Source organism: Rhinopithecus bieti, unplaced genomic scaffold (assembly GCF_001698545.2).
Source record: "Rhinopithecus bieti isolate Rb0 unplaced genomic scaffold, ASM169854v2 scaffold_34818, whole genome shotgun sequence".
Classification (NCBI taxonomy): Eukaryota; Metazoa; Chordata; class Mammalia; order Primates; family Cercopithecidae; genus Rhinopithecus; species Rhinopithecus bieti.
The window spans coordinates 163,159-190,446 of NW_016815484.1; the positions used below are offsets into that span (position 1 = coordinate 163,159).

General features: G+C 38.4%; 1 protein-coding gene across 3 annotated transcripts in view; it reads left to right on the top strand.

The window, feature by feature from the left end:
- WDR70 (WD repeat domain 70) overlaps positions 1-27,288 on the top strand; it is a 385,782-nt gene that overhangs the window by 40,989 nt on the left and 317,505 nt on the right. For all 3 annotated transcript variants that reach the window (XM_017853196.1, XM_017853195.1, XM_017853194.1), the window contains exon 6: positions 23,767-23,826. In XM_017853196.1, the coding sequence (XP_017708685.1) occupies positions 23,767-23,826 (60 nt within the window). The remainder of the gene's footprint in view (positions 1-23,766; positions 23,827-27,288) is intronic.

Consider the following 27,288-nt stretch of genomic DNA (forward strand, 5'->3'; position numbering starts at 1 on the left):
ACCACCATCCCAAATAAGGTACAGAACATTTCTGTCATCCCTATAGTTCCTTGTGCCCCTCCTAATTACAATGCTTGTTTAAAAATGATTTATTTATTTATTTATTTTTTGGCCACATGCAGTGTCTCACACGTGTAATTCCAGCACTTTGGGAGGCCAAGGTGGGTGGATCACTTGAGGTCATGAGTTTAAGAGCAGCCTGGCGAACATGGCCAAACCCTGTCTCTACTAAAAATACAAAAATTAGTCAGGTGTGTTGGCATGCACCTGTAATTCCAGCTACTCCGGAGGGTGAGACATGAGAATCGCTTGAACCTGGGAGGCAGAGGTTGCAGTGAGCTGATATGCCACTGTACTCCCGCCTGGGCTACAGAATGAGACTCCATCTTGATTTGAAAAAACAAAAAAGATTTTTTGATAGCTCTAGAATTGGAAGCAAAATTACCAGAGTCCCAACTGTGATTAATTTTTTTGTTTCTTTTATGTATTTTACTTCAGTTACTAGTTAGTAGTTGGATTTACTTTTACTGCTAAAGGCACTGTATTAAAAATATTAATTATAATTTCTTTTGATAAACTTTTTTTTTTTTTTTTTACTTATTTTATTCCAGTTTGCTTATCTGTAATGGTAATAAAATTGTTCTTTCCAGCAGAATTTGAAGGATTATGATTATTTTTCTTAGACCTAAGTAAAAAAATATTCAAGTGGGAAGTATCAGAGAAAAGAGGTGAAAAATCATCTTTTGGCCGGATGCCGTGGCTCATGCCTGTAATCCCAGCACTTTGGGAGGCCGAGGTGGGTGGATCGTCTGAGGTCAGGATTTCGAGACCAGCCTGGCCAACATGGTGAAACCCTGTCTCTACTAAAAATGCAAAAATTATCTAGGCGTGGTGGAACATGCTTGTAATCCCAGCTACTTGGGAGGCTGAGGCAGGAGAATTGCTTGATCCAGGGAGATGGAGGTTGCAGTGAGCCGAGATCGTGCCATTGCACTCCAGCCTGGGCGACAAGAGGGAGACTCCATCTCAAAACAAAAAACAAAACTAGAAAACCACAGAAAACCCATCTTTTAACCATTTCTATTACTTGTTCATGATTCTATTTTTTTTTTTTTTTTTTAGGGATGAAGGAGGTTATAACTCATAATTAAATGGAAACTTTAGGATTACTGAGGATTTTAATTATCTTTGCTATCCTGTTTTTCATTACTACAGAAAATGGAAAGTTGGAGTTTTATGACTGTAACTAAGGGCTGTATGTAACAGCAATTTTCTAGTTGTGAGCACCTGTTTTCCATGAACTCTGTCTGACTCCCTGGCTGGCACGTTCTGTGGTGGAGAGTCCAAGTTTGGGCCACCTCTGTGCTGCTTTGTCTTGTGGTCTGAGGCATCTCATCCCCTTGGCCTTGGTCATTGCCAGCCACCTGTATCAGTCAGTCTCTTTCCCTCATACATGGGGAGAGGCTGAAGAATTCAAAGCAGGAGAAAACTATCTTTTAGTTCTCAGGAGTTGATGTGAGAATAAAATGATTCATGTAAACACGCAACACTAGGCACTCAGAATTGCTGGGTTTTATCATTGTTTTCATCATCAGTACCAATATTTGATCAATGACCAATTTTAATTTAATTGAAATTGACTTCAAGAAGAAAAGTTTTTAAAAGTTGGTGTGAGAAAACGTAATGATTTTAACTTCAAAGTAGAATTAATGTCCTTTAAAACAGAGTAATTTAATTACACCTGCAAGGTTCTGTTAGCAGAGGATGCTAGAAGGTGTATTCCAAAATCCAGTGAATATCTTCCTTAGTGTTTCCAAACTGCTAATGTGTGAAGATCTTCATTCTTTAAAATGGGCACCAGGGGGCAATCGAAGCTCTTTAGCAAGCATCCAGTTTTTCCCCTTGCCTGTCTATAGTGGAAGGAAAAAAAAGAATCTTTTATAAATAATGTCTTCTACAGACTGGAACAAGTGAGTTTGAGATTCAGATTAGTGTTGGAATAATTACTTTTTTTTCTCTGAAGAAGAATGCAGAAAAATTCTCTTAAATGTATTTAAAATTTTATCTTGAGCTTTTTAGATAAGTAACAGATTCCTGGCCGGGCGCCGTGGCTCACACCTGTAATCCCAGCACTTTGGGAGGCCGAGGTGGGCAGATCATGAGGTCAGGAGATCGAGACCATCCTGGCCAGCATGGTGAATCCCTGTCTCTACTAAAAATACAAAAAATAGCTGGACATGGTGGCGTGTGCCTGTAATCTCAGCTACTTGAGAGGTTGAGGCAGGAGAGTCGCTTGTACCAGGGAGGCGGAGGTTGCAGTGAGCCGAGATTGTGCCACTGCACTCCAGCCTGGCGACAGAGCGGGACTGTGTCTCAAAAAAAAAACAAGATTCGTATGTGAGAATTTTAAGGATAGCTTCCTCATACTTTAATATTGAAGTTTATGAAGTCAAATAAAGTTTATTTCTGTGATCATTAGTGTAATCCAAACTTTGGAAAATATATATCAGATCTTGCCGGGCACAGTGGCTCATGTCTGTCATCCCAGCACTTTGGGAGGCCAAGGCGGCTGGATCNTAAATGTATTTAAAATTTTATCTTGAGCTTTTAGATAAGTAACAGATTCCTGGCCGGGCGCCGTGGCTCACACCTGTAATCCCAGCACTTTGGGAGGCCGAGGTGGGCAGATCATGAGGTCAGGAGATCGAGACCATCCTGGCCAGCATGGTGAATCCCTGTCTCTACTAAAATACAAAAAATAGCTGGACATGGTGGCGTGTGCCTGTAATCTCAGCTACTTGAGAGGTTGAGGCAGGAGAGTCGCTTGTACCAGGGAGGCGGAGGTTGCAGTGAGCCGAGATTGTGCCACTGCACTCCAGCCTGGCGACAGAGCGGGACTGTGTCTCAAAAAAAAACAAGATTCGTATGTGAGAATTTTAAGGATAGCTTCCTCATACTTTAATATTGAAGTTTATGAAGTCAAATAAAGTTTATTTCTGTGATCATTAGTGTAATCCAAACTTTGGAAAATATATATCAGATCTTGCCGGGCACAGTGGCTCATGTCTGTCATCCCAGCACTTTGGGAGGCCAAGGCGGCTGGATCACTTGAGGTCGGGAGTTCGAGATCAGCCTGACCAACATGGAGAAACCCCATCTCTACTAAAAACACAAAAGTAGCCAGGCATGGTAGTGCATGTTTGTATTCCCAGCTATTTGGGAGGCTGAGGCAGGAGAATCACTTGAACTCAGGAGGTGGAGGTTGCGATGAGCCTTGATTGTGCCATTGCACTCCAACCTGGGCAACAGGAGCGAAACTCCGTCTCAAAAAAAAAAAAAAAGGAAAAGAAAATATATATTAGATCTTGTCACTTCTCTGCTCTAAACCTCCGGTTTCTTCCTATCACTTCAGATTCTTTGCCTTGGCCTCTGCAAATCACACTGACTTTATCCCCTCCTACTCCCTGGCTTGCTCACTCCTTTCTAGCCACACTGATCGTTCTGATTTTCTTTGAAGACCTCTATTCGTATTCCCACATGGAAACTTTCTATTTACTCTTTCTTCCACATAGAATAATACTCAGAACTTCACATGGCTCCCTTATTTTGCTTGGATCTGTGCTCAAGTGTTACCTTCTCTGTCCATCTTATGTAGGTCCCCCCACTCTCCATCCCACCTCTTTTCCTGTCACTGCTTTATGGTACTTATCATTATCTGACATTTTTGTGTATTGGTTTATTGTCTTTCTTCACATAAAAATGTAAGTTCCATGAGGACAGTCTTTTTTTTTAAACTGCTGTATCCTCAGTGGCTTGACAGATACCTAGCACATAGTAGGTACTCAAGAAATATTTGTTGAATGAATGGAATGGCCATCCTTGGTTGTGGGCATGGCTACTTTCTTCCTAAATGTTTCATTGAATCAAAGTTAGCTTCTGATCTAGTCACAATTATTCTTTTTTTTTTTTTTTTTTTTTTTTTGCAGACAGAGTTTCCCTCTGTCGCCCAGGCTGGAGTGCAATGGGATGATCTTGGCTAACTGCAAGCCCCACCTCCCAGGCTTAAGCGATTTTCGTGCCTCAGCTTCCTGAGTAACTGGGATTAAAGGCATGTGCCACCATGCCTGGCTAATTTTTGTAATTTTAATAGAGTCAGGGTTTTGCCATGTTGGCTGGGCTGGTCTCAAACTCCTCAAGTGATCTGCCAACCTTGGCCTCCTAAAGTGCTGGGATTACAGGTGTGAGCCACTGTGCCCAGCCACAGTTATTCTTTAGAAACAGAGAAGCTGATACTCCACTTACACATTTCTAGGCTAGTCCTCCACAGTTATGTCAAAAGGGTGCAGTCTTTTTAAAGCTCCCTTTCCAGATAAGCTTTTGTATCCTCTCAAGGGTTGTTTCTGCCTCTGAGCAGTGGTTTTTATTTTGCTCAACAAATATTTTGTGCATCTGCTATGTGAATGGACACTGCTAGTATGGATCAAAATGAGGATACTTTGAGGAAGATGGACTAAGTTATGCAGATAATCCAAAGCATACTTTAAGTGCAGTGACAAATACGGGGGTAGTTTTTATCTGACTTTCATTATAGTCTCTTTATTTACAAGTTTTTGTTTTTTTCTTTTTTTGAGATAGGGTCTTGCTCTGTCACTCAGACTGGAGTGCAGTGGCATGCTCACAACTCACTGCAGCCTTGATCTTCCAGGCTCAAGCAGTCCTCCCATCTCAGCTTCCCTAGTAGCTGGAACTACAGGTGGGCGCCACCATGCCCGGCTAATTTGTCTGTGTTTTGGAGAGATGGGGTTTCCTCATGTTGCCCGGGCTGGTCTCGAACTCCTGGGCTCAGGAGCGCTGGGGTTACAGGTGTGAGTCATCACACCCGGCCACCACTGTCCCTGCTCTGGGTTTTTTTTTTTTTAAGAGACAGCATCTTCCTCTGTTGCCCAGCCTGGAGTGCAGTGGCACAATCCTAGCTCACTGTGACCTCAAATTCCTGGGCTCAAGTGATTCTCCTGTCTCAGCCTTCTGAGTAGCTGAGACTGCAGGCATGCACCACCATGCTGAGCTAATTATTTTATTCTTTGTAGAGATGGAGTCTTGCTATGTCGCCCAGGCTGGTCTTGAGCTCCTTGGCTCAAGTGATCCTCTTGCCTTGGCCTCTCAAAGTGCTAGGCTTATAGACATGAACCACTGTGCCCAACACAAGTTATTTTAATGTCCAGGTATTCAGCATTAAACTCTGGTAAACATCTGTCAATTTAGTGTATATATAGCAAATTGCAAAACTTGCAGATGTAATATATCTGTGCCATTAAGTAAGTGGAAATGATGTTAAAGAAGTTCTCCACTCCACCCAAAGCATTGTAAAGTGAGGAACTGGTTGAACTAGAGCAGTTAGTTCCTGATTGGAAAAGAGAAAATTGACAAGAAGATACATGATTTGAATATCATAGGATTTAAGAGCATTTGAAAAAATTGAAGACGTTTCTATAAAATAATACTTAATTCATTCTTTGTGAATTCTAACATTTACTATATTCTGAGATTTGTTATGACTTAAATTTTGAATTATGAATTGAATTTTATTCAGGATTAAATAAACTTTGACACTAAAATTTAAATTTATTCTAAAGATATGTTAGTGTAACTTTTATGCCCCCTTTTCAGTGAAAATTTGAATCTCTTTTTTTTTTTCTCTCTCTTTTTTTTTTTGAGACAGAGTCTTGCTCCGTCGCCCAGGCTGGAGTGCAGTGGCACGATCTCGGCTCACTGCAAGCTCTGCCTCCCGGGTTCATGCCATTCTCCTGCCTCAGCCTCCTGAGTAGCTGGGACTATAGGCGCCTGCCACCACGCCTGGCTAATTTTTTCTATTTTTTAGTAGAGATGGGGTTTCACCATGTTAGCCAGGATGGTAATCTCCTTTTTAATTGACTACTTCTCTTACAATCATGAAATAAAGTTAGGATGTTCTCCTTTGTATCATTTATCATTTCTTATAGCCATGTGCCTTCTTCTGTATTCACAGAACTCTTGTTCAGTTTTCAAAAATCTATGCATACCTAGTACTTTCTAAAAACTTTTTTTCTGTTACCCAAGGATATTTACTATCATCAGTAATTTTTTTTCTTCTTTTTTTTTTCTTTTGAAATGGAGTCTCTTTGTCACTTAGGCTGGAGTGCAGTGATGTGACCTTGGCTTGACTTACTTCAACCTCTGCCTCCTTGGTTCAAGAAGTTCTCCTGCCTCAGCCTCCTGGGTAGCTGGGATTATAGGCACCTGCCACCTCGCCTTGCTAATACTTGTACTTTTGGTAGAGACAGGGTTTCACCATGTTGGCCAGACTGGTCTCAGACTCCTGGCCTCAAGGGATCTGCCCGCCTTGGCCTCCCGAAGTGCTGGGATTACAGGTGTGAGCCACCATGATGGGCCCAGTAATTTCTATAAAGTAATGCTCCTTTTAAAAAATCTTTCACTTTCATTTCTCATTTCCTATTTCACTTCCTTATGTTTTCCTGTATAAAACCCCCACCTCTTTGCTGTTTAATTCATGTTTCATTTTACCTTGAAGTGTTTCTTCTTCTTCTTCTTCTTTTCTTTTTTTTTTTTTGAGACAGAATCTCACTCTGTCTCCCAGGCTGGAGTGCAGTGGCGTAATCTTGGCTTACTGTAGCCTCCGCCCCTGGGGTTCCAGTGATTCTCCTGCCTCAGCCTCCCAAGTAGCTGGGATTACAGGCGCCTGCCACCGCGCCCAGCTAATTTTTGTATTTTTAGTAGAGACAGAGTTTCATCATGTTGGCTGGGCTTGTCTTGAACTCCCAACCTCAGGTGATCCGCCTGCCTCCTCAGCCTCTCAAAGTGTTGGGATTATAGGCATGAGCCACTGTGCCCAGGCCTCGGCTAATTTTTTTTTTTTGTATTTTTTTGTAAAAACGGGGTTTTGCCATGTTGCTCAGGCTGGTCTCCAACTCCTGAGCTCAAATTGATCTGCCTGCCTCAGCCTCCCAAACTGCTGGGATTATATGCATAAGCCCCTGGACCTGACCAAATGTAGAAAACTTTCTAAAACAAAGTGTGGGAATGGTGTGAAAAGTTTTTGATTGCTACCAAGGCGATGGAGAGCCATGGAAGGTTTTGATGAAAACGACCTACGAAGAATAATATTGTAGAGAGCAATGTGGAAAGAAGTGAAGAGGATGGAAGTGAGGGGAGGACTTCTCAGTGACAAGGTAGTGTTCACAGTTCCAGATGTGAATAAATTCAAAGTAAATTGTGTCATCATAAAATTCTTGGTAACCTCTTTCACTTTTATAATTGAGAAAGCTGAGGTTTGGTGCGGTTAAACAACTTACTGAAGGTTACAAGTGGAGTTAATTGTAGAGTCCTGTCTAGATTCCAGGACTTTTGACTTAGGAAGCAAATAAGAAGGAGAGTTACCATGGTAGAGTGTTCATGGCCAGTATAGTAAACAAAAACATTAAAAAAAAAAAAAAAAAAAGGAAGAACAAGAAAACACAAGAGAAGAAAAATAAAAGAAGAGTTGCTAATATAGGATTTCTTGCATGATTTTCAACTCTCATAGTTTCATTGGCAGTCATCATTGCTTTTTAAAAATCATGACAGAATTATAAATTGAAACATAAATTTGATTTGCTGCTGCTTAGATTGTTTAAATGTTTGTTTTTTTTTTTGAGATGGAGTCTTGCACTGTCGCCTGGGCTGGCGTGCAGTGGCGCTGTCTCAGCTCATGGCAACCTCTGCCTCCTAGGTTCAAGTGATTTGCCTCCCTCAGCCTCCCAGGTAGCTAGGATCACAGGCACCCGCCACCACGCCTGGCTAATTTTTTTGTATTTTTAGTAGAGATGGGATTTCACTATTGGCCAGGGTGTTCTTGAACTCCTGACCTCGTGATCCGCCCGCCTCCACCTCCCAAAGTGTTGGGATTACAGGTGTGAACCACCACACCCAGCCTGTTTAAGGCATGGTGGCTCATGCCTATAATCCCAGCACTTTGGGAGGCCAAGGCAGGCAGATCACCTGAGACTACATCACAGTGTAGTTTCTTTTTTTTTTTTTTTTTTTTTTTTTTGTATTTTTTAGTAGAGACGGGGTTTCACGGTGTTAGCCAGGATGGTCTCGATCTCCTGACCTCGTGATCCACCCGTCTCGGCCTCCCAAAGTGCTGGGATTACAGGCTTGAGCCACCGCGCCCGGCCCACAGTGTAGTTTCAACAGGATATCACTCATCAAATTAACTTTGTGTTGGTGTGAATTAACATTTTATTTGTTTTATAGTTATATTTAATTTATAATTTTTTCTAGCTTTTGTCAAAAAAGTATTTTTTTAATATGTGCCTACCATAAGCTGAACATGGTTCTAGGTGCCTAGATACATCAGAGAACAAAACAGACCAAAAAAATGTTGCTTTTATGAAACTTGCTTTCTAATAGGGAGAAATAGATAATAAATAAAGGCTGGGNATTACAGGCTTGAGCCACCGCGCCCGGCCCACAGTGTAGTTTCAACAGGATATCACTCATCAAATTAACTTTGTGTTGGTGTGAATTAACATTTTATTTGTTTTATAGTTATATTTAATTTATAATTTTTTCTAGCTTTTTGTCAAAAAAGTATTTTTTTAATATGTGCCTACCATAAGCTGAACATGGTTCTAGGTGCCTAGATACATCAGAGAACAAAACAGACCAAAAAAATGTTGCTTTTATGAAACTTGCTTTCTAATAGGGAGAAATAGATAATAAATAAAGGCTGGGTGTGGTGGCTCATGCCAGGAGTTCAAGACCAGCCTGGCAACATGGTGAAACCCTGCCTCTACTAAAAATACAAAAGTTAGCTGGGTGAGGTGGTGCATGCCTCTAATCCCAGCTACTCGGGAGCCTGAGGCAGGAGAATCGCTTGAATACGAGAAGCAGAGGTTGCAGTGAGCCGAGATCACGCCACTGTATTCAGCGTTGGCAGCAGAGGGTGACTCCGTCTCAAAAAAACAAAACAAAAAAAAAGAACAAAAAAAAACCCAAAACCAAAAAAAATTTATCTATTTATAAATATATTGCTGCTTGTCTGTTTTTGGAATTAAAGTGTTCTTGCAAATGTCTCTGTGTGGTTAGCAGTTCTAGAATTGCCTAGGTAGCATACAGTAATACTAAATGTAATTACAAAGGCTACTAGATGGATCTTATTGACCAAAAGACATGCCAGATGGAGGCATCAATACTGCACTTTGCAAGTGACAATTTATTTTTTTTCTATTTTTTTTTTTTTGAGGGACAGTGTCTTGCTCTATTGCCCAGGCTGGAGTATAGTGGCGTGATCATGGCTCACTGCAGCCTCAAGCTCCCAGGCTCAAGTGATCCTCCCACCTCTGCTTGTTGAGTAGCTGTAACTACAAGTGCGCACCACCATGCCCGGCTAATTTTTTAAATTTTGTTTTTGTAGAGATGGGGTCTTGCTCTGTTGCCCAAGCTGGACATGGACTCCTGGACTCAAGCAGTCCTTCTGCCTCACCTCCCAAAGTACTGGGATTACAGGCATGAGCCACCATGCCCAACCAACAGTGTAGTTTCAACAGAATATCACTCATCAAATTAACTTTGTGTTGGTGTGAATTAACATTTTATTTGTTTTATAGTTATATTTAATTTGTAATTTTTTCTAGCTTTTGTCAAAAAAGTATTTTTTTTTTTTTTGACAAGGTCTTGCTCTGTTACCCAGGCTGGAGTGCTGTGTCGTGATCATAGCTCACTGCAGCCTCAACCTCCTAGGCTCAAGCTATCCTCCCACCTCAGCCTCTTGAGTAGCTGGGATTACAGGTGCACACCACCATTCCTGACTAATTTTTTTTTTTTTTTTTTTTGAGACGGAGTCTCGCTTCCTCACCCAGGCTGGAGTGCGGTGGCGCGGTCTCCACTCACTGCAAGCTCCGCCTCCTGGGTTCACGCCATTCTCCTAAAAAAGTATTTTTTTAATATGTGCCTACTATAAGCTGAACATGGTTCTAGGTGCCTAGATACATCAGAGAACAAAACAGACAAAAAAAATGTTGCTTTTATGAAACTTGCTTTCTAATAGGGAGAAATAGATAATAAATAAAGGCTGGGTGCAGTGGCTCACGCCTGTAATCCTAGTACTTTGGGAGGCCAAGGTGCGTGGGGCTCACTTGAGCCCAGGGTTCAAGAATAGCCTGTGCAACATGGCAAAACCCTGTCTCTACAAAAAATACAAAAATTAGCTGTGTGTGGTCATGCAGGTCTGTGGTCTCAGCCACTCAGGAGGCTGAGGTGGAAAGATCATCTAAGTCTGGGGCAGTTGAGACTGCAGTGAGTGAGCCATGATCGTGCCTCTGCCCTCCAGCTTGGGTGACAGAGTGAGACCCTGTGTTAAAAAAACAACAAAAAAGATAAATATAAACAATAGAAAGCTGTAAGTGCTATAGGGAAAGGGAACATGTAGCGCATGATAACATGGATCAGAAGTGCTAATTGGGAGACAGGTTGTAATTTAAAATAGGGTGATCAAAGTAGGCCTCCTTTGAGAAGACTTGAAAGAGATTAGGAAGTTGACCATGTAGATATCTGGGAGAACAGTGCAGGCATAAGGAACAGGCCCTAAGGCCGGAATGTGCCTGGCACATTCATGAAAAAAGCTCTTAGGCGAGTATGGCTGGAACAGAATGAACAAGAGGGAGGAAAGGAGGAGGTGACTGACATCAGAATGCTAACAGGAGGACCTGTAGGCAATTGTAAAGGCTTTTCCTTTTATGGTTTTTTTTTTTTTTTTTTTTTTTTTCTCTAAGCCTTAGTTTGTCTATAATTGTATTGATTTTTGAGCTTAGTAATGGCATAATTTTAAAGATGTTTTTTAGGAAGAATGGAAATAACTTGGTAATTGATTATATATGTGTGGTGAGAGGGACTCATCAAGATTATTAGTTTTGAAGCTGGTAGACAGTGACAGTGGTTGCTGAGATAGAAAACAGGATGAGCAGAATTAGAGGCCGAGTGATAGGGATGATTGTAAATACAGTTTTGGACAATTAAGTTGACGTATTTCTGAGACATCCAGGCAAAGCATCCTGATGACTACTAGAAATATAGGTTTGTTCTTGAGAGACATCTAGCCTGGGGTTATAGATTTTAGAATCATCAGCATATAGATGGCTATTGAAGTTCTGAGAATGAACAAGATGAGCAGAAAGCCCAGGTCAGAACCCCCAGGGGCAGGTAGAGAAGGAAGATCCTGCACAGGTGGCCAAGAAGGAGGTAGAAGGTAAATCAGGGTAATAAGCATCATGGAAACCAAAAGGAAGATTGTGTTAGGAAAAAATGTGTGGTCAGTTGTGTCAGAATTATAGAGAGATAAAGTAAAATGAGAAGTATCTTTATTATATTTAATGACAAAGTGTAATTATTTTAACTTTAAGCAGTAATTCAGATTATATGAGATTACTTCACAGTTTGTTTTTTTGCCAAATCAAAACATCTCTACTGTTTTGTTTATCTACTTCTATGTAACAAACCACCTTAAACTTAGTGACTTAAAAGAATAGCCATTATAATTGTTCACATGACTATAAGTTGACTGGAGGTTAGCTGCTGCTTCTGGTCTTACTTTGAATCTCTTGTGTAGCTGCAGTTAGCATATAGCACGTTCACCATGGCCTTACTTAAATAGCTAGTGCCATGATGGGACAGCTGGAAGGCTGGCTTAGTTGAAACTCCGGGAAAGCACCTTCTCTCTCTCTAGTCTTTCCAACAGTGTATCCAGACTTCTTACTTAATGATTCTGCATGGAAGAAGACAACAAGGGTGTGAATATTGAGAGATACGGTTTCTCGATACCATTTTTGGAGACTAATTAACATATCCACCTAAAGCTTAATCTAGGTTCTTTTTTTTTTTTGAGATGGGGTCTCTCTTGCCAGGCTGGAGTACAGTCACAGCTCACTGTAGCCTTGACCTTCCAGGCTCAAATGATCCCACCTCAACCTCCTGAGTAGCTGGGAATAAAGGTGTGCACAACCATGCCCAGCTAAGTTTTAAATTTTATTTAGAGATGGGGTTTCTCTGTATTGCCCAGGTTTGTCTCAAACTCATTGGCTCAAGTGATATTCCTGCCTTGGTCTCTAAAAGTGTTAGAATTACAGGCATGAGCCACCACGCTCAGCTTTATCTAGATTTTTGAACTCTTGAAAAAGAAACAGGTCATTTCATTGATTCATATACATATGCACACATAGACATATTTTTACAGACATGTGTATATGTACATACACGTACATGTACACACACATGCATATACATATGTACACATGCACGCACACATACATTCTCTTTTTATTCCTAATAGGATTCTTAGTATGTAACTGTTCAGGATAAAAGATACATTTCCCAGCTGGGCATGGTGGCTCACACCAGTAATCCCTGCACTTTGGGAGGCTGAGGCGGGTGGATCACTTGAGGTCAGGAGTTTGAGACCAGCCTGGCCAACCTGATGAAACTCTGTCTCTGCTAAAAATACAAAGAACAGCTGGGCGTTGTGGTGCGCGCCGGTAATCACAGGTACTCAGGAGACTGAGGCTGGAGAGTTGCTTGAACCTGGGAGGGGGAGGTTTTAATGAGCTGAGATCATGCCACTGCACTCCAGTCTGGGCAACAAGAGTGAAGCTCCGTCTCAAAGAAAAAAAAAGATACATTTCCCAGCTTCTCCTGTTGCTAGGTATGGCTCTGTGGCTTAGTTCTGGACAGTGAAATGTAAGTGCAAGAATATGGACAACTTTTGAGAGGAAAATTAATGGGAAGAGATGTATCCTGCTTTTTTTTTTTCCCCCTGCTGTCTGGAAACCACAGCAGCCTTTTGGACGATCACCTAGACTTCTTGAATTTATGAGGGCAGCAAGCTGTGGTCCTGATTGTCTTAGACATATGTCAGTCCTGACTTTATTTTGGGTTTTCTGTTACAGCCAAAACTAATTCTATCAGGCTTCTGTTTTGTTGTTGTTGTTGTTTCATTAAAAAAAACACCAGTTTAGCTTTTCTGCAGATATCAGCAAAAAAAGTAAAAATTAGTTTTATTGAGGTGTAGTTTACACACAGTAAAATGCAACCAATTTATGAGTATAGTTTGTGAAATTTTAATAAATGTAAGCATCTGAGTAATCACCACTACAATCAAGATTTAGAACATTTCCAAAAATGTTTTTTTCAAGGCACCTTGCTGTCAATCCATTTTTCCCTCCATTTATTTACCCCTAATCCCAGGCAAATCTGCTTTCTGTCACTATAGGTTAATTTAGCCCATTCTAGAATATTATATAAATGGAAACACTGTTTAAACTCTTTTGCGTTTGACTTTGCACAGCATAATGCTTTTGAGACTTGCCCATCTTGTCTCATATGCTAGTGCTTTGTGCATTTTTATTGCTAAGTAGTAATCTGTTTATGAATCTACCACAGCTTATTCATCTTTTGATAGACGAATAGCTTGTTCTCAGTTTTTGGCTATTCTGTATAAAGCTACTATGATCATTCTTGTACAGGTCTTTTGTAGATACATGTTTTTATTTCCCTTGGAAGCAAAATTGCTAGATCATGTGGTAAGTGTATATTTATAAGAAACTAGCAAACTGTTTTTTAGAGTGATTATACCATTTTACATTCTCACCTGCAAAATTGGAGAATTCTGCTACCTCCATATCCTTGCCAACACTTGGTATTGTTGGTAATTTTAATGTTAGCTATTCTAGTAAGTGTGTAGTGCTGTTAAATTATGGCTTCGGTTTGCATTTCCTTGTTGACTGACATTGAACATCTTTTCTTGTGATGAAGTCTCACTGTGTTGCCTAGCAATTCCTTCTGCCTTAGACTCCTGAGCAGCTGGGACTGCAATGTGCATCACTATGCCTGGCTAATGTGTACATCATTTGTGAAGTGTCTGTTCAAATCTTTTGTCCATTTGAAAAATCAGGTTACCTTTTATTGAGTTTTAGAGTTTTGAGTTTATTTTTGAGCTTAAATATTTTGGATAGAAGTATTTTGTCACATAAATGTATTGTAAATATCTTTTTCCAGTCTGAGTCTGCCTTTTATTTTCCTGATCATGTCTTTTGAGGATAGAAATTTTAAATTTTGATAAAATACAATTTGTCCGTTTTTTTTTTTCTTTTGGTGTGTATTTTTTGTATTCTAAGAAATCTTTGCTTACCAATGATTGCAAAATGTTTTCTATATTTTCTCATTGTTTTATAGGTTTAGTTTTATGTTTCAGTCTATTAGCTGTTTCAAGTTAATTTTGTGTATGGTGTGAGGAAAGGATTGGCGTTCCTTTTTTATTTTTTCCAGATTGATACCCAGTTATTTGAGTATCATTTGTTTAAAAGGTCTTCTCATTTGGATTATCTTGGCACTTTTCTTGAAAACAAATTTATATATGTGTGATTAATTTCTGATTTCTTTATTTCATTGATATGCATAGTCATTCTTACACTAGTATCACAATGTCTCAGTTACTGTAGCTCAGTACTCTCTTAGTTACTATAGCTCTATACATGAAATCATGTAGTGTACAGTTCTCTGATTTGTTTGTTTTGAAAACTGTTTAGTCTTCAAATTGACATATACGTTTTCGAATTAGCTTGCAAATTTGTACAGAACTGCCTGCTGAGATTTTGGTTCAGATTGTATTGAATCTATGGATTAGTTTTAAGAGACTTACTTTCCTAACAATATTAAGTTTTCCAAACCATAAACATTATGTATCTTTCCATTTATTTTAAGTTCTCTTAATTTTTCTCAGTAACATAGTGTTAAGTGTACAGGTCTTGCACGTATTTAAAAAAATTATTTCTAAGTTTTAATGTTTTTTGATATTATCTTAAATGGCGTGAGCCACAGCACCCAGCCTGGTTTTAAGTTTTATTTGTGAACGTTCCAGTGTCCTAACTAATATATCTCTTAGAGGTAAACCTAGTTCCAATACATCTTTTTATAAAATATCTTTATTAGGATGTAAGGTCAGAGAAAGGGAGTGATAAGATGAAAGTAAAGTGGTTTACTAATGAGGTAGAAAACAGTGTGACTGAGTGTGATCTGAAGAGAGAACTGTTGTAGTTAAAGATTTGGATAGCTTGGTTTGTGGTTTTAGAATCAAAGCAGCACTGGGTGTCACTTAATTCCAGAATTGGACATGAGGGTAGATGGCTGAATAATGGTAAAGAAAATGAAAGACTAGTGTATTGAATACATTTTCCACAGTGATTAAAATCACCCTGTATTAATGAAGTTTTTACTGTTGTAATTAATACTTTGTATATAAATTTTTTCTTTTCTTTTCGTTTTTTTTTTTTTGACACGGAGTCTCTCTGTTGCCCAGGCTGGAGTGCAGTGGCATGATCTCGGCTCACTGCAACCTCCACTTCCTGGCTTTAAGCAATTCTCCCACCTCAGGCTCCCAAATAGCTGGGATTACAAGCCTGCACCACCACACTCAGCTAATTTTTGTATATTTAGTAGCGACGGGGTTTCACCATGTTGGCCAGGCTGGTCTCAAAATCCTGACTTCAAGTGATCCACCTGCCTCGGCCTCCCAACTGCTGGGATTACTGACGTGAGCCACTGTGCCCAGCCTGTGTATACATTTTTTTTTTTTCTTCTATCGTCCAGGCTGGAGTACAGTGGCGCAATCTCAGTTGACTGCAACCTCTGCCTCCCGGATTCAAGCCATCCTCCTGCCTCAACCTCCTGGGTAGCTGGGACTACAGGCTTTTGCCACCATGCTTGGCTATTTTTTGTATTTTTACTAGTGATGGAGTTTCACCATGTTGTCTAGGCTGGTCTGGAACTCCTGACCTTAGGTGATCAGGCTGCCTTGGCCTCCCAAAGTGTTGGGATTACAGGCATGAGCCCCTGCGCCTGGCCGTATATTTTTAAAGTTCTGACTGTCATAGGATTGCAAGATTCATGAAGGCAGCAACCTTCTTTCTTGATAACCAGAATACCGTCAGTGCTAGGCATAATCAGTACTCAATAAATGTTTATTGAATAGTTAATTATAAGAGTGATGTTGGGGCTTTGGGTGGAGAGTAACAGAGCTATCTTTATTTCTTCACATCTTAAGTCCTTAAGATCTCTTATATAATTCTTTTTTTTTTTTCTTTTTTCCATTCCCACTGTATTGTGTCAATTCAGGTCCTCTCTGGACTATTGCAAGAATATTTTAATAGACTTCCCTGTGCTTACACTGGCATTTACCTTATACTAGTAATTTTCTAGTGCAGCCTCTACACCACAGCCATGATGATTTTTTAAAAATTTTTTTGATTTTTTAATTATTAATAGTATTGTGCTAAAAATACATAACACAAAATTTGCCATCTTAACCATTTTTAAGTGTATAATTCAGTATTGTTACATATATTCACATTATTGTACAACCAATCCCCAGAACTTTTTCATCTTGCTAACTGAAACTCTATATCCATTAAATAGCAACTTCCAGTTTCCTCCTGCCCCCAGCCCCTGGCAGCAACCATTCTGCTTTCTGTCTCTATTAATCGGACTGCTCTAGTGCATACAAGTGGAACCATATAGTATTTGTCATTTTGTAACTGATTTATTTTGCTTAACATAATGTCTTTATGGTTCCTCTGTGTTGTAGCATGTGTCAGAATTTTCTTTCTAAGACTGAAAAATACTCTGTTTTATGTTTATGTCATGTTTTGTTGATTAATTCATCCATCAGTGGATACTTGGGTTGCTTCTCACCTCTTGGTTGTTGTGAATACTACTGTGAACATGGATGTACAAATAGCTCTTCAAGACTCTGCTTTCAGTTCTTTTGGGTATATACCCAGAATTGGAATTGCTGGATCATATAGTAATTATATTTTTAATTTTCTGAGGAACTACTAAGCTGTTTTCCATAGTAGCTATACCATTTTACATTCCTACCAACATTGCACAAGGATTCCAGTTTCTTTACCTCCTTACCAACATTTGTTATTTTCTGTTTATTTGATAGTAAAAGTTTTTTGATCCTAGTGAGTGTGAAATGATATTTCATTGTGCTTTTAATTTGCATTTCCTTAATTAATAGTGATGCTGAACATCTTTTCATGTGCTTATTGGCCATTTGTTTACCTTCTTTGGAGAAATGCCTATTCAAGTCTTTTGTTCGTTTTATTTTTATTTTTGAGATGGAGTCTTGCTCTGTGGCCCAGGCTGGAGTGCAGTGGCGTGATCTCGGCTCACTGCAACCTCCGCCTCCCAGGTTCAAGCGATTCTCCTGCCTCAGCCTCCCAAATAGCTGGGACTACAGGCGTGTGCCACCACGCCTGGCTATTTTTTTTTTTTTTTTTTTTTTTTTTTTACTAGAGATGGCGTTTCCCTGTGTTAGCCAGGATGGTCTCCATCTCCTCACCTTGTGATCCACCCACCTCAGCCTCCCAAAGTACTAGGATTACAGGCATGAGCCACCGTGCCCCACCTTTGAGCCACCGTGTCCGGCCTTTCTGGCTAACTTTTTTGTATTTTAGTAGAGACGGGATTTCACCATGTTGGCCAGGATGAGCTCAATCTCCTCGATCTCCTGACCTCGTGATCTGCCCACCTTGGCCTCCGAAAGTGCTGGGATTGTAGGTGTGAGCCACTGTGCCCGGCCTTTTGCTCATTTTAAAATGAGGTAGTTTATTTTTTTCTGTTGTTGAGCTGTAGAAATTTAAAAAAAAATGTAATCTAGATATTAATCCCTTATATATATGATTTGCACAAATTTTCTCCCATTTCTCTGTAGATTGTCTTTTTACTGTATTGATTATTGCTTTTGATGCCCAGAACACCTTGGCAATATTTTAAGATCTCAGATTTTTGTTGTTGTTGTTGTTGTTAAGACAGAGTCTCAGTCACCTGGGCTGGAGTGCAGTGGCACGATCTTGGCTCATTGCAACCCTCACCTCCTGGGTTCAAGCGATTCATGTGCCTCAGCCTCCCATGTAGTTAGAATTACAGGCGTGTGCTACCACATCTGGCTAATTTTTGTATTTTTAGTAGAGATGGGATTTCACCATGTTGGTCAGACTAGTCTCGAACTCCTAGCCTGAAGTGATCTGCCTACCTTGGCCTCCCAACGTACTGGGATTATAGTCGTGAGCCACCGTGCTTGGCCTAAAATCTCAGACTTTATGAAATTACTTTCTGTGACTCAGAGCTTAAACTTCTGTTTTTTGGAATTGTATACAACCTGGTTTGTAACTCTCTCTCTTGGCTTTTATACATATACAGTTGGCCCTTTGAGAGGAATTGGCTCCAGGACTCTCCTGCTGATCCCCAAATCCAAGGATGCTGAAATCCCTTATATAAAATGACATAGTGCTGTATATATATAACACATACACCCTTGCTGTATTTTCTGCCTAGCAATTCAAACTCTAGTGAGGGAAAAATATTTGAAGTTCAGAAAGTGTCAAGATTTGTATTATTCTCTCCTAGATGTTCTTCATATTCATCTAGAGAACCTCTGTTTTTTGAAAGATACCAGAAGTCTCTTTTCTAACCACCTACTGTCTTAGGCAGAATGGAATTGAGCACTGAACCCTGTGTATACTCCTGTTACAGCAACTGAAACATTTTCATTTGCCCATTTGTTTACCTGTCTTATTTTGCTTTTCTGGACTGACAGTTCTGTGTAAGCAGTCTTTGTTAGTAGTTCTTTTATCATTAATCTAACTGTAGTACCCAGTGTGTGGTATGTAATTAAATAATAAATGTTTGTTAAGTGAGTGTTTAATTAGTGAGTAAATGAAGGTATTAGTTCATTCTCACACTGCTATGAAGAAATACACAAGACTGGATAATTTATAAAGGAAAGAGATTTAATTGACTCACAGTTCACATTTCTGGGGAGGCCTCAGGATGCTTATAATCATGGCAGAAGGCAGAGGAGAAACAGGCACCTTCTTCATGGGTGGCAATACAGAGTGCAACATGCAAGCAGGGGAAATATCAAATGCTATAAAACCATCAGATCTTGTGAGACTCACTCACTCTCAGGAGAACAGCATGGGGAAACTGCCCCCATGATCCAGTTACCTCCACCTGGTCTTGGGAATGCAGGGATTACAATTCAAGATGAGATTTTGGGTAGGAACACAGCCAAACCATATCAATGAAGAAATTAATTAATGTTAAGTTAGTGTTATTAGATCTCCATAGTTGCACTAGAATAGACTAATTCTGGTTGCCTGCACTGGTAACTACTTAAATGATTTCTGCGAGAAAATAGCACTCATTTTCAAGCTTCTTTTTGGCAGTCTTTACTCTCTTCCCCCAGCACCCAGCAACTTTGTGGTAGATCTTTGTTATTGGGTAGAGGTTTTTTTTTTTTTTTTTGAGGCAGAGTCTCGCTCTGTCGCCCAGACTGGAGTGCAGTGGCTCAATCTCGGCTCACTGCAAGCTCCGCCTCCCGGGTTCACACCATTCTCCTGCCTCAGCCTCCTGAGTAGCTGGGACTACAGGCGCCCGCCACCTCGCCCGGCTAGTTTTTTTGTATTTTAGTAGAGACGGGGTTTCACCATGTTAGCCAGGATGGTCTCGATCTCCTGACCTCGTGATCCGCCCGTCTCGGCCTCCCAAAGTGCTGGGATTACAGGCTTGAGCCACCGCGCCCGGCCGGGTAGAGGTTTTATTATGGCTTATAGTTGTATGTGACCTTAGCCTAGAAGGGTTGTTTCTGATTTGTAAGTCATTTGAAATCTCTGTAAGGATGTTTGGGTAGAAATGCTCATCAGATAGAAATGCTCATATTATTTTAGATATATTTGCCGTCATTGTTATTGGGGGTAGACCCCAGAGCCTGGGAAATAATCCTTTGGTTGGTTTTCAGAATTAAGCCAAAACAAAAAATGGTGTATTTTCCTCTCTTCCATTAGGACTGTAGCTCTTGTTATGAATTCTGGTAATAAATTACTCCATTGAAGTCAAATAGTTTATGATGTTCCTTGGCAGGAAAATCTTGAAAATATTTTACTGTTACAGCAAATTTCACACTAAGCTGTATTTCAAAAAGTCATTAGTAACTAAGTTCTGGAAAAAGAACAGTCACCATCGAGTGATATGCCACCAAAAGATAGATTGCTACTATTTTAGATGATTTAGCTGTGCCAATTGTATGGGATTTTTATGAGTTATGCCATGCATGACTTCCAGTAAAACTTTGATTTTAAATGTAAACATTTATTTTAATGTTTAATTCACTCCTAATATAAATACTAAGTTGTGTATTCTTGTAAATTTTTTTTAAATGTTAGAAATTGTCTATATATAGGCACATTCTGCATTGAAATAAATGAAATAATTTTCATCCTATCTTTTTGATGACAGTATTTCTATTTGCTGAGTGATGAAAAAGTAATTAGTTATGAAATGAGGTATAAACTATGATAGATTCTTCTGTAAGTAGAACATTTCAAGTATTCTCTTGGTTCTTGGAAGAATATTTAGCACTTACAGATGTTTTCATTGTGTTCAAATGTGGCCAGCAGCAAAGGGAGTAGTGACTCAGATTATTCAGTGTAGAAATAGTCCAGAATTTGACCTTTAAATTGTTTTGGAATTTGTGTTCGAATATTGATATCTCTGAAAGAGATATGTGCAGCACTTTCCACAATATACTAAACAATACAGTAATGTCTTTGTCTTGAAATAAACTGCAAATTCCCCAATTATGTCTTGACAATCTAAAACAAAACTACCTTTATTTCTATATTGTTACAATCTTCTATCTGCTTTTAGTCTGGGATATAATAATTTGGTCTTAAAAGATTTTCAGCTTTTGAAAATCTTCAGTTATTTCTTGCCTCTCACTTACCAGACTGGCCTGATGTGATAGCACCTGCTTTTCTTTGTGGACATAATCATTACTCTAAAATTTGAGAGTTAATTAAAAATTACAGTCTAGTGTGATGAACAAGGTAGACAGTGGGCGATTTATTCATTTCTAAAACCTCTCTGTGTGTGTACGTATGTCTGCCCTATACCAGCCTTTTTGTGCATAGTGGATCCAGAGATGATAAATAGATGTAGTCTCTGAGAAGCTTATATTTTGCAGTTTGGTAAGGGGGTGTTGGTGGGGAGATAGGTAAAAAATTACAATGTATTGTCATAAGTTCTGTGATTGAGGTAAGGAAATGTCATAGAAATGCATAAGAGGGTCATTTAACCCAGAGTTTGAAATGTTGAGAAGTGCTTTGAGAGCTGGTCACAACTGAATTGAGATTTGAAGGATGAGTAGAAATTAGCCAAGTAAAGAGGAAAAGAAACCTGGAAAAACACTAAGATGACGTGACCAATATAGGAGGTAAGCCTTGGAATAAATAGTGACTGTCATTTATTGAGCTCTACCATGTGCCAAACTGTGTTAGGAGTTTGAAACCACGTACTTCACTGTAACCTGTGGGGCAGGTGCTATTATTCGTAGTTTGCAAATGAAGAAACTGAGTCATAACTTTGCTCAAGTCATCACATGGTTAATTAATGGCATTGCTAGTTTAAAAAACTAGCGTTTCTGGCTTTTTCTGCAGGCTGTTTCCTCCCAGCAAAGGACAGTTTCAAGATGGAGGAGATAAATAGTTACCATGCTGTTGAAAGTTCACATATATAGATTAAGTTCTGTAAAGTGTGCAGAGAGATTTATAATGACTTGTTTGTTCATTTAGAACTATTTACTGAGAGCCTCTTATGTGCCAAGAACTGTGCTAAGAATCAGGAATAAAATGATAAATGCCAAAGTTGAGGTAGAGGATGAAAGAAAGTAGGGACACTAAGTGAAGCCATAGTTTGAAAAGCTGGATTGCGGAGGAAAAGTAACGATTGAGCAATAAATTTTAAGGGAAGTCAGTAGTCTTTTAGTTTTTGTTTTTTTTTTTAATATGGGAAGTACTAATACTTTGTTTATATGTTGAAGAGAAAGAGCTATAGCAGGGTAAAGACTGAAGATATAAAAGAAAGAGGTGTTAGGTCACATGTTTAATTAAGTAGGTGGTGAGATGATTCTTGAATTTGTAATGGACATGTAATTATAGTAGGATTAGCCTGCTTTTGAGTAATGAGACTTGAATAAACAATGAAACCTCTGATTTAAGTGGTCACTGTAACCTCTTATGTCTGTTTTATGCATTCCTCTTTACTCTCCCTCAGTTATTCTGCCCATACTGCTGTCTATCATAGCATTCGTTATACTGAAGTAGAGTCATTGATATCGCCCTGTTAGACCATATGCTTCTTGTGTGGGAGGGATGAGAAGAGACCATGTCTGCTGCCACCTAACAACTGATACAATCTCACTTCAGTAAATGCTTATCGAACCAATGAATCAGTGAATGACTTGGAGTTTCTTATTTTACCATTTTGAACCATTTTCTTTTAACTTTGAAGGGTTAAAAGGTATATTGTTACCCTGTGAAGGTTTTGTTGTTTGTTAGAAATTAAGTACTTAACACTTTAAGGTATGCCCCAGAATAGGTAAATAGAGAACTTTAAAAATTTTCGATGTTGAAAGGACCTTATTGGTTATTTTTTAGGAAAATCTGTAATTATTATTTTATATATAGGTTACAGTATGCTTAAAATAATTTTGATATTAAAGTATGATAAGCAGAAATTAATAAAATAGCCTTTATTAATTTCTTTCAGTTTGTGGTGGTTTGCTCTTTGTGAGATTTTCTCTAGGCATAGTAAGACAGAAAATAAAGAATTGTATTTTAGTAAGACATAACCAAATTTTAATGTAAAATATGGTTCTATTCTATTGTTTATTACCTTGGCATCAGTGTTTTAAAATTTATCAGCACTCATAATTGGTAGGGCATTTAAAAATGCCAGTTGCAATGAATAATGATGATTTAGTCTATTCTTTCCCTTAAGTCTGTTAGATTCTGTTTGATTTTTATAATACAGAATTTTGAAATTTATGCCAAAGTTACATGGTTTGTTTACCTTAAATATCAGAGTACACTTAAAACAAATGGAGAATCTTTTAAGTTTTTCCAGATATTTTGATACAGACCTTTTTTTTTTTTTTTTTTTTTTTTGAGATGGAGTCTTACTCTGTTGTCCAGGCTGGAGTGCAGTGGTGTGATCTCGGCTCACTGCAACCTCCGCCTTCTGGGTTCAAGCAATTCTCCTGCCTCAGCTTCTTGAGTAGCTGGGACTACAGGCATGTACCACTGTACCCAGCTAATTTTTAGTAGAAACGGGGTTTCACTATGTTGGTCAGGCTGGTCTCGAACTCCTGACCTCGGGTGATCTGCCTGCCTTGGCCTCCAAAGTGCTGGGATTACAGGCGTGAGTCACCGTGCCCAGCCTGATACCGACCTTTTCGCTCCTCTTGATAAGCTGTGATTTAAAGGAAAAGTAAATTTCTAATTATACTATTAACAACTACTGATTTATTTTTACATTTGGATTAAATTAAAATTTCAATTTATGTTGACAATAAGAGATAATTTTATAGAACCTAATGAGTTTCTTAGGTTTATCCTTTTAGGTATTTAAAATCAATTTATCATCAGAGACCCATTGTAGTGTATCTAGAAGTGTAGAAAAAAGATACCCTCACGCTTTTTTGCTGTTTTTTTTTAAACTTTGTGTTTAAAAGCCAGTGATACAATTTAAAAAAAATTGTATTTCCTGTGAATGTGGTATGTATTCCCCACAAATATGTTATTTTACCGTTAATGTCATGGAGTTTTCTTGTTTCAGAATCCTGTTCACAAGATTCCTGACTCGCATGAGATAACGCTGAAGCATGGCACTAAAACAGTAAGTTTAAAAATCTAGTTTTTTCCCTCTCAAATTACAGGGCTGTCATGGAAAAGTGAACTGATAAGATACATTTGTATTAAGGCTAATTATACAATCAGCTGATGACATAAAAGCTATAGACATTAAGGAAAAATAGATTACTTTTATGTTCAGTCAAAATAGCCATTTCCTTTTAGTTAAAATAGAAACACTTATTGTCACTGTTATTGTTGGCTTTAAAAACCTCTTGTTTTTTTAATATAGGAACATTATAAGTGGAAGAAAGAAATGAAACTCAAACACAATTTTGCTTTTTATGGTGTGGGAAAATTTCTTACTACCCTTTGCTTTACCTCTGTATCAGTAAAAGGCATGAGTTTGTTCATTTTTCAGATGAATGTTAAGATAAGAAATGAACTTTAAGTAGTTACCGTATGGCTCTAAGTATTCATTAATACTTAGTTTACAGTTTGCATGTTTATATTGTTATATTTACTGATGTTTGAGTATTCTAAAATATATAAAGATGAATAATATAAAATATTTGAGATGTAAGGTGAAATCATTGTATCTTATTGCAAAACCACTAAAAAGTGGTAGTTAAATGAGTGAAACGTTCATATGACGAGAAAAAATTAACCTTTCCTTTCAATGAAACTACTTTTTTCTAATTGCCTAACATGTAAAGACTAGAAAATAATCCCATAAAAGAGGGAAACGTCAATTAATAGAAGTCCCAGAAATGATATAAACCAGGTCATTCTTACAGTTTTTTCTTTTGAAAATACTGTTTTCATAAAATATTTATGTTAAATATAATGGGTTTGTTGTTATTTTAAATGAAATAGAAAAGATGTAAAAATCTCTTAGTTTTAATTTCTAGTGGAAATAGTGATACATATAACTCACATAAACAAAACCTCTTTGGAGTCCTCAATAGATTTTTTTTTTTTTTGAGACAGAGTCTCGCTCTGTCGCCCAGACTGAAGTGTAGTGGCGTGATCTCAGCTCACTGCAAGCTCTGCCTCTTGGGTTCACGCCTTTCTTCTACCTCAGCCTCCTGAGTAGCTGGGACTACAGATGCCTGCCACCACACCTGGCTAATTTTTTTGTATTTTTAGTAGAGATGGGGTTTCACCGTGTTAGCCAGCATAGTCTTGATCTCCTGACCTCATGATCCACCTGCCTCGGCCTCCCAAAGTGCCGAGATTACGGGCATGAGTCAATGCGCCAGGCCTGGAGTCCTCAATAAATTTTTTAAGAGTGTAAAGAGCCTTGAAACAAAACTATGTGGGAATTGCTGCTTTAAGAAATCATTTCCATCTAATTCTTAATATATTTTTTCTTAAATGATGTTTTTTATATTTTATTCTGAAATTATGAAGGAATTCTACTTTTGTGTTTTAAGTAAATAAGGAAAACATTGTAGACTGAGTAATTAAAAGGAAGCTTTTCTGTCATCTAGTCTGGAGAATTTTACAACTGAGAGATGGGTCATGAATTTCTCAGTTGATTTAATCAAGTTTGATTTAAATATTCCTTTTTTTTGTAAATCAAGTTTTATCTTGTAGAGAAACATAACTTTAAAAATACTGCAGTATGTTTATATATTATAATTTTACTCTTGGGTTAACTCTTTTTTTTTTTTTTTTTTTTTTTGCAATCCTGCCTTTGTCCTACATGCAAATAAATTTATTTTTAAATAAATGTTGGATTAGAAGGTGACTTTTCTATCTGATCTTTTTTCTTTTAAACGAGTTATTTTAAAAATGTCCATAAGGCCAATCTTATTTTTTTCCTATATACTTTACATTTTAGTCCTGCCTGTCCCAACCTTACAGGATTATTTAAAAGCAAATACCTGACTTCATATGATTTCATCTGTAAATATTTCAGTATGAATCTCTAAGAGATAATATTGGGCTGTCTCTGCCTCCCTCTTTCTGAATGTGCACGCATACACTCTTTCCTACATAATACCATCTTTATTATATCTTTTTTTCAATAATTATTTAATCTAATATCTCATTAGTGTTCAAATTTCCCCAGTTTTCCCATACATCTTTTTAGAGTCAGTTTGTTCAAATTGGTCTCTTAATGATGTCTGATGTACTCTCAGGAGAGTTACCATTATTTTTATTTTTTATATCTCTAAATTTATAACCGTTTTTGTGCTCTTTTCTCCTTGCCACTGAAGAAACATGTATATTCATTTAGTGAATATAGTTACTGTGACATAATAGTCAACTGAACCCTTCCCAGTGAATGGGATGATAAAGTCTAAAGCTTTTTGAAGGAAGGAGAGGGTGATACACATTAATTCTTTTAATTTAAATGTTAAAACTGAAAATTTGTGCTCATTCTCAAGTTGGAACAAGATTCTGTTTTTTTTTTTTTTTTTGAGACAGAGTCTCTCTTTGTCACTCAGGCTGGAGTGCAGTGGTGCCATCTTGGCTCACTGTAGCCTCCACCTCCCAGGGGCAAGCGATTCTCCTGCCTCAGCCTCCCAAGTACCTGGGATTACTGGTGCCTGCCACAACAGCGGGTAATTTTTGTATTTTTAGTAGAGATGGGGTTTCGCCATGTTGGCCAGGCTGGTCTTGAACTCCTGACCTCAGGTAATCCGCCTACCTCGGCTTCCCAAAGTGCTGGGATTACAGGCGTGAGCCACTGTACCCAGCCTCTGAGCTCTGTTTTCTGTCTTTCTAATTACCTCCTTCATATCCTTTTGGTAAATGATGAATCATGTATACAGTCAGCAGCAGAGATCCTGATACTTCAGTGAATGGCTGCGTTGAAAGCCTCATTTTGTAACTTTGCTTTAGAATTTGTCATCTTTCTTCTTAGCTAGGAGAACAGTCAAGTTTGCAATTTATTCTGTTCTTCCTTGATAAAAAGGAATTTATCTCATATTTGTCAGACTGCAGGTTTGTTTTACATAAGGTTTTACAATTTTTAGTTCTCCTTTCTTTTAAACAAATGTTTAGTAGAGTTTATATTTTGTGCCAGGTCCAGTGCTGGGCACAGACAAGGTCTCTGTCCATATGGTGCTTATACTCTTGAGGGCAGGACAGGTACAGAATAGAGGAACCACAGATGAAGTTGTAATTTCATATTGTGTTGTAGTGAGATGAACACTGGTGGGGTTAGCCTTATTAGGAGAATAAATAACTTTTAAATTGCAACAGGAGGGAAGAAAGATAGCATAGTGCATATAGAGGCAAGTGAATTTGTAGGTGGTGGTAGCAGAAGCCATTTCCTAGGTTTTTAAAACTACTATTCATTTATTTTTGATTTTGATTGTTTTTTATTTTAAGACATTATTGTTCGGGCATAAAAAGTGATTTTGTTTTCACTTGTATATTTTCTTTAACATCTTTGGAGTTCATGTCTAATTTTAACATAGTAAGTTTACCTTATATTATGAAATCAGTGTTTGCAAGTGCTAATTGAAATGAATATAAGTTATTTTGTCAGTAT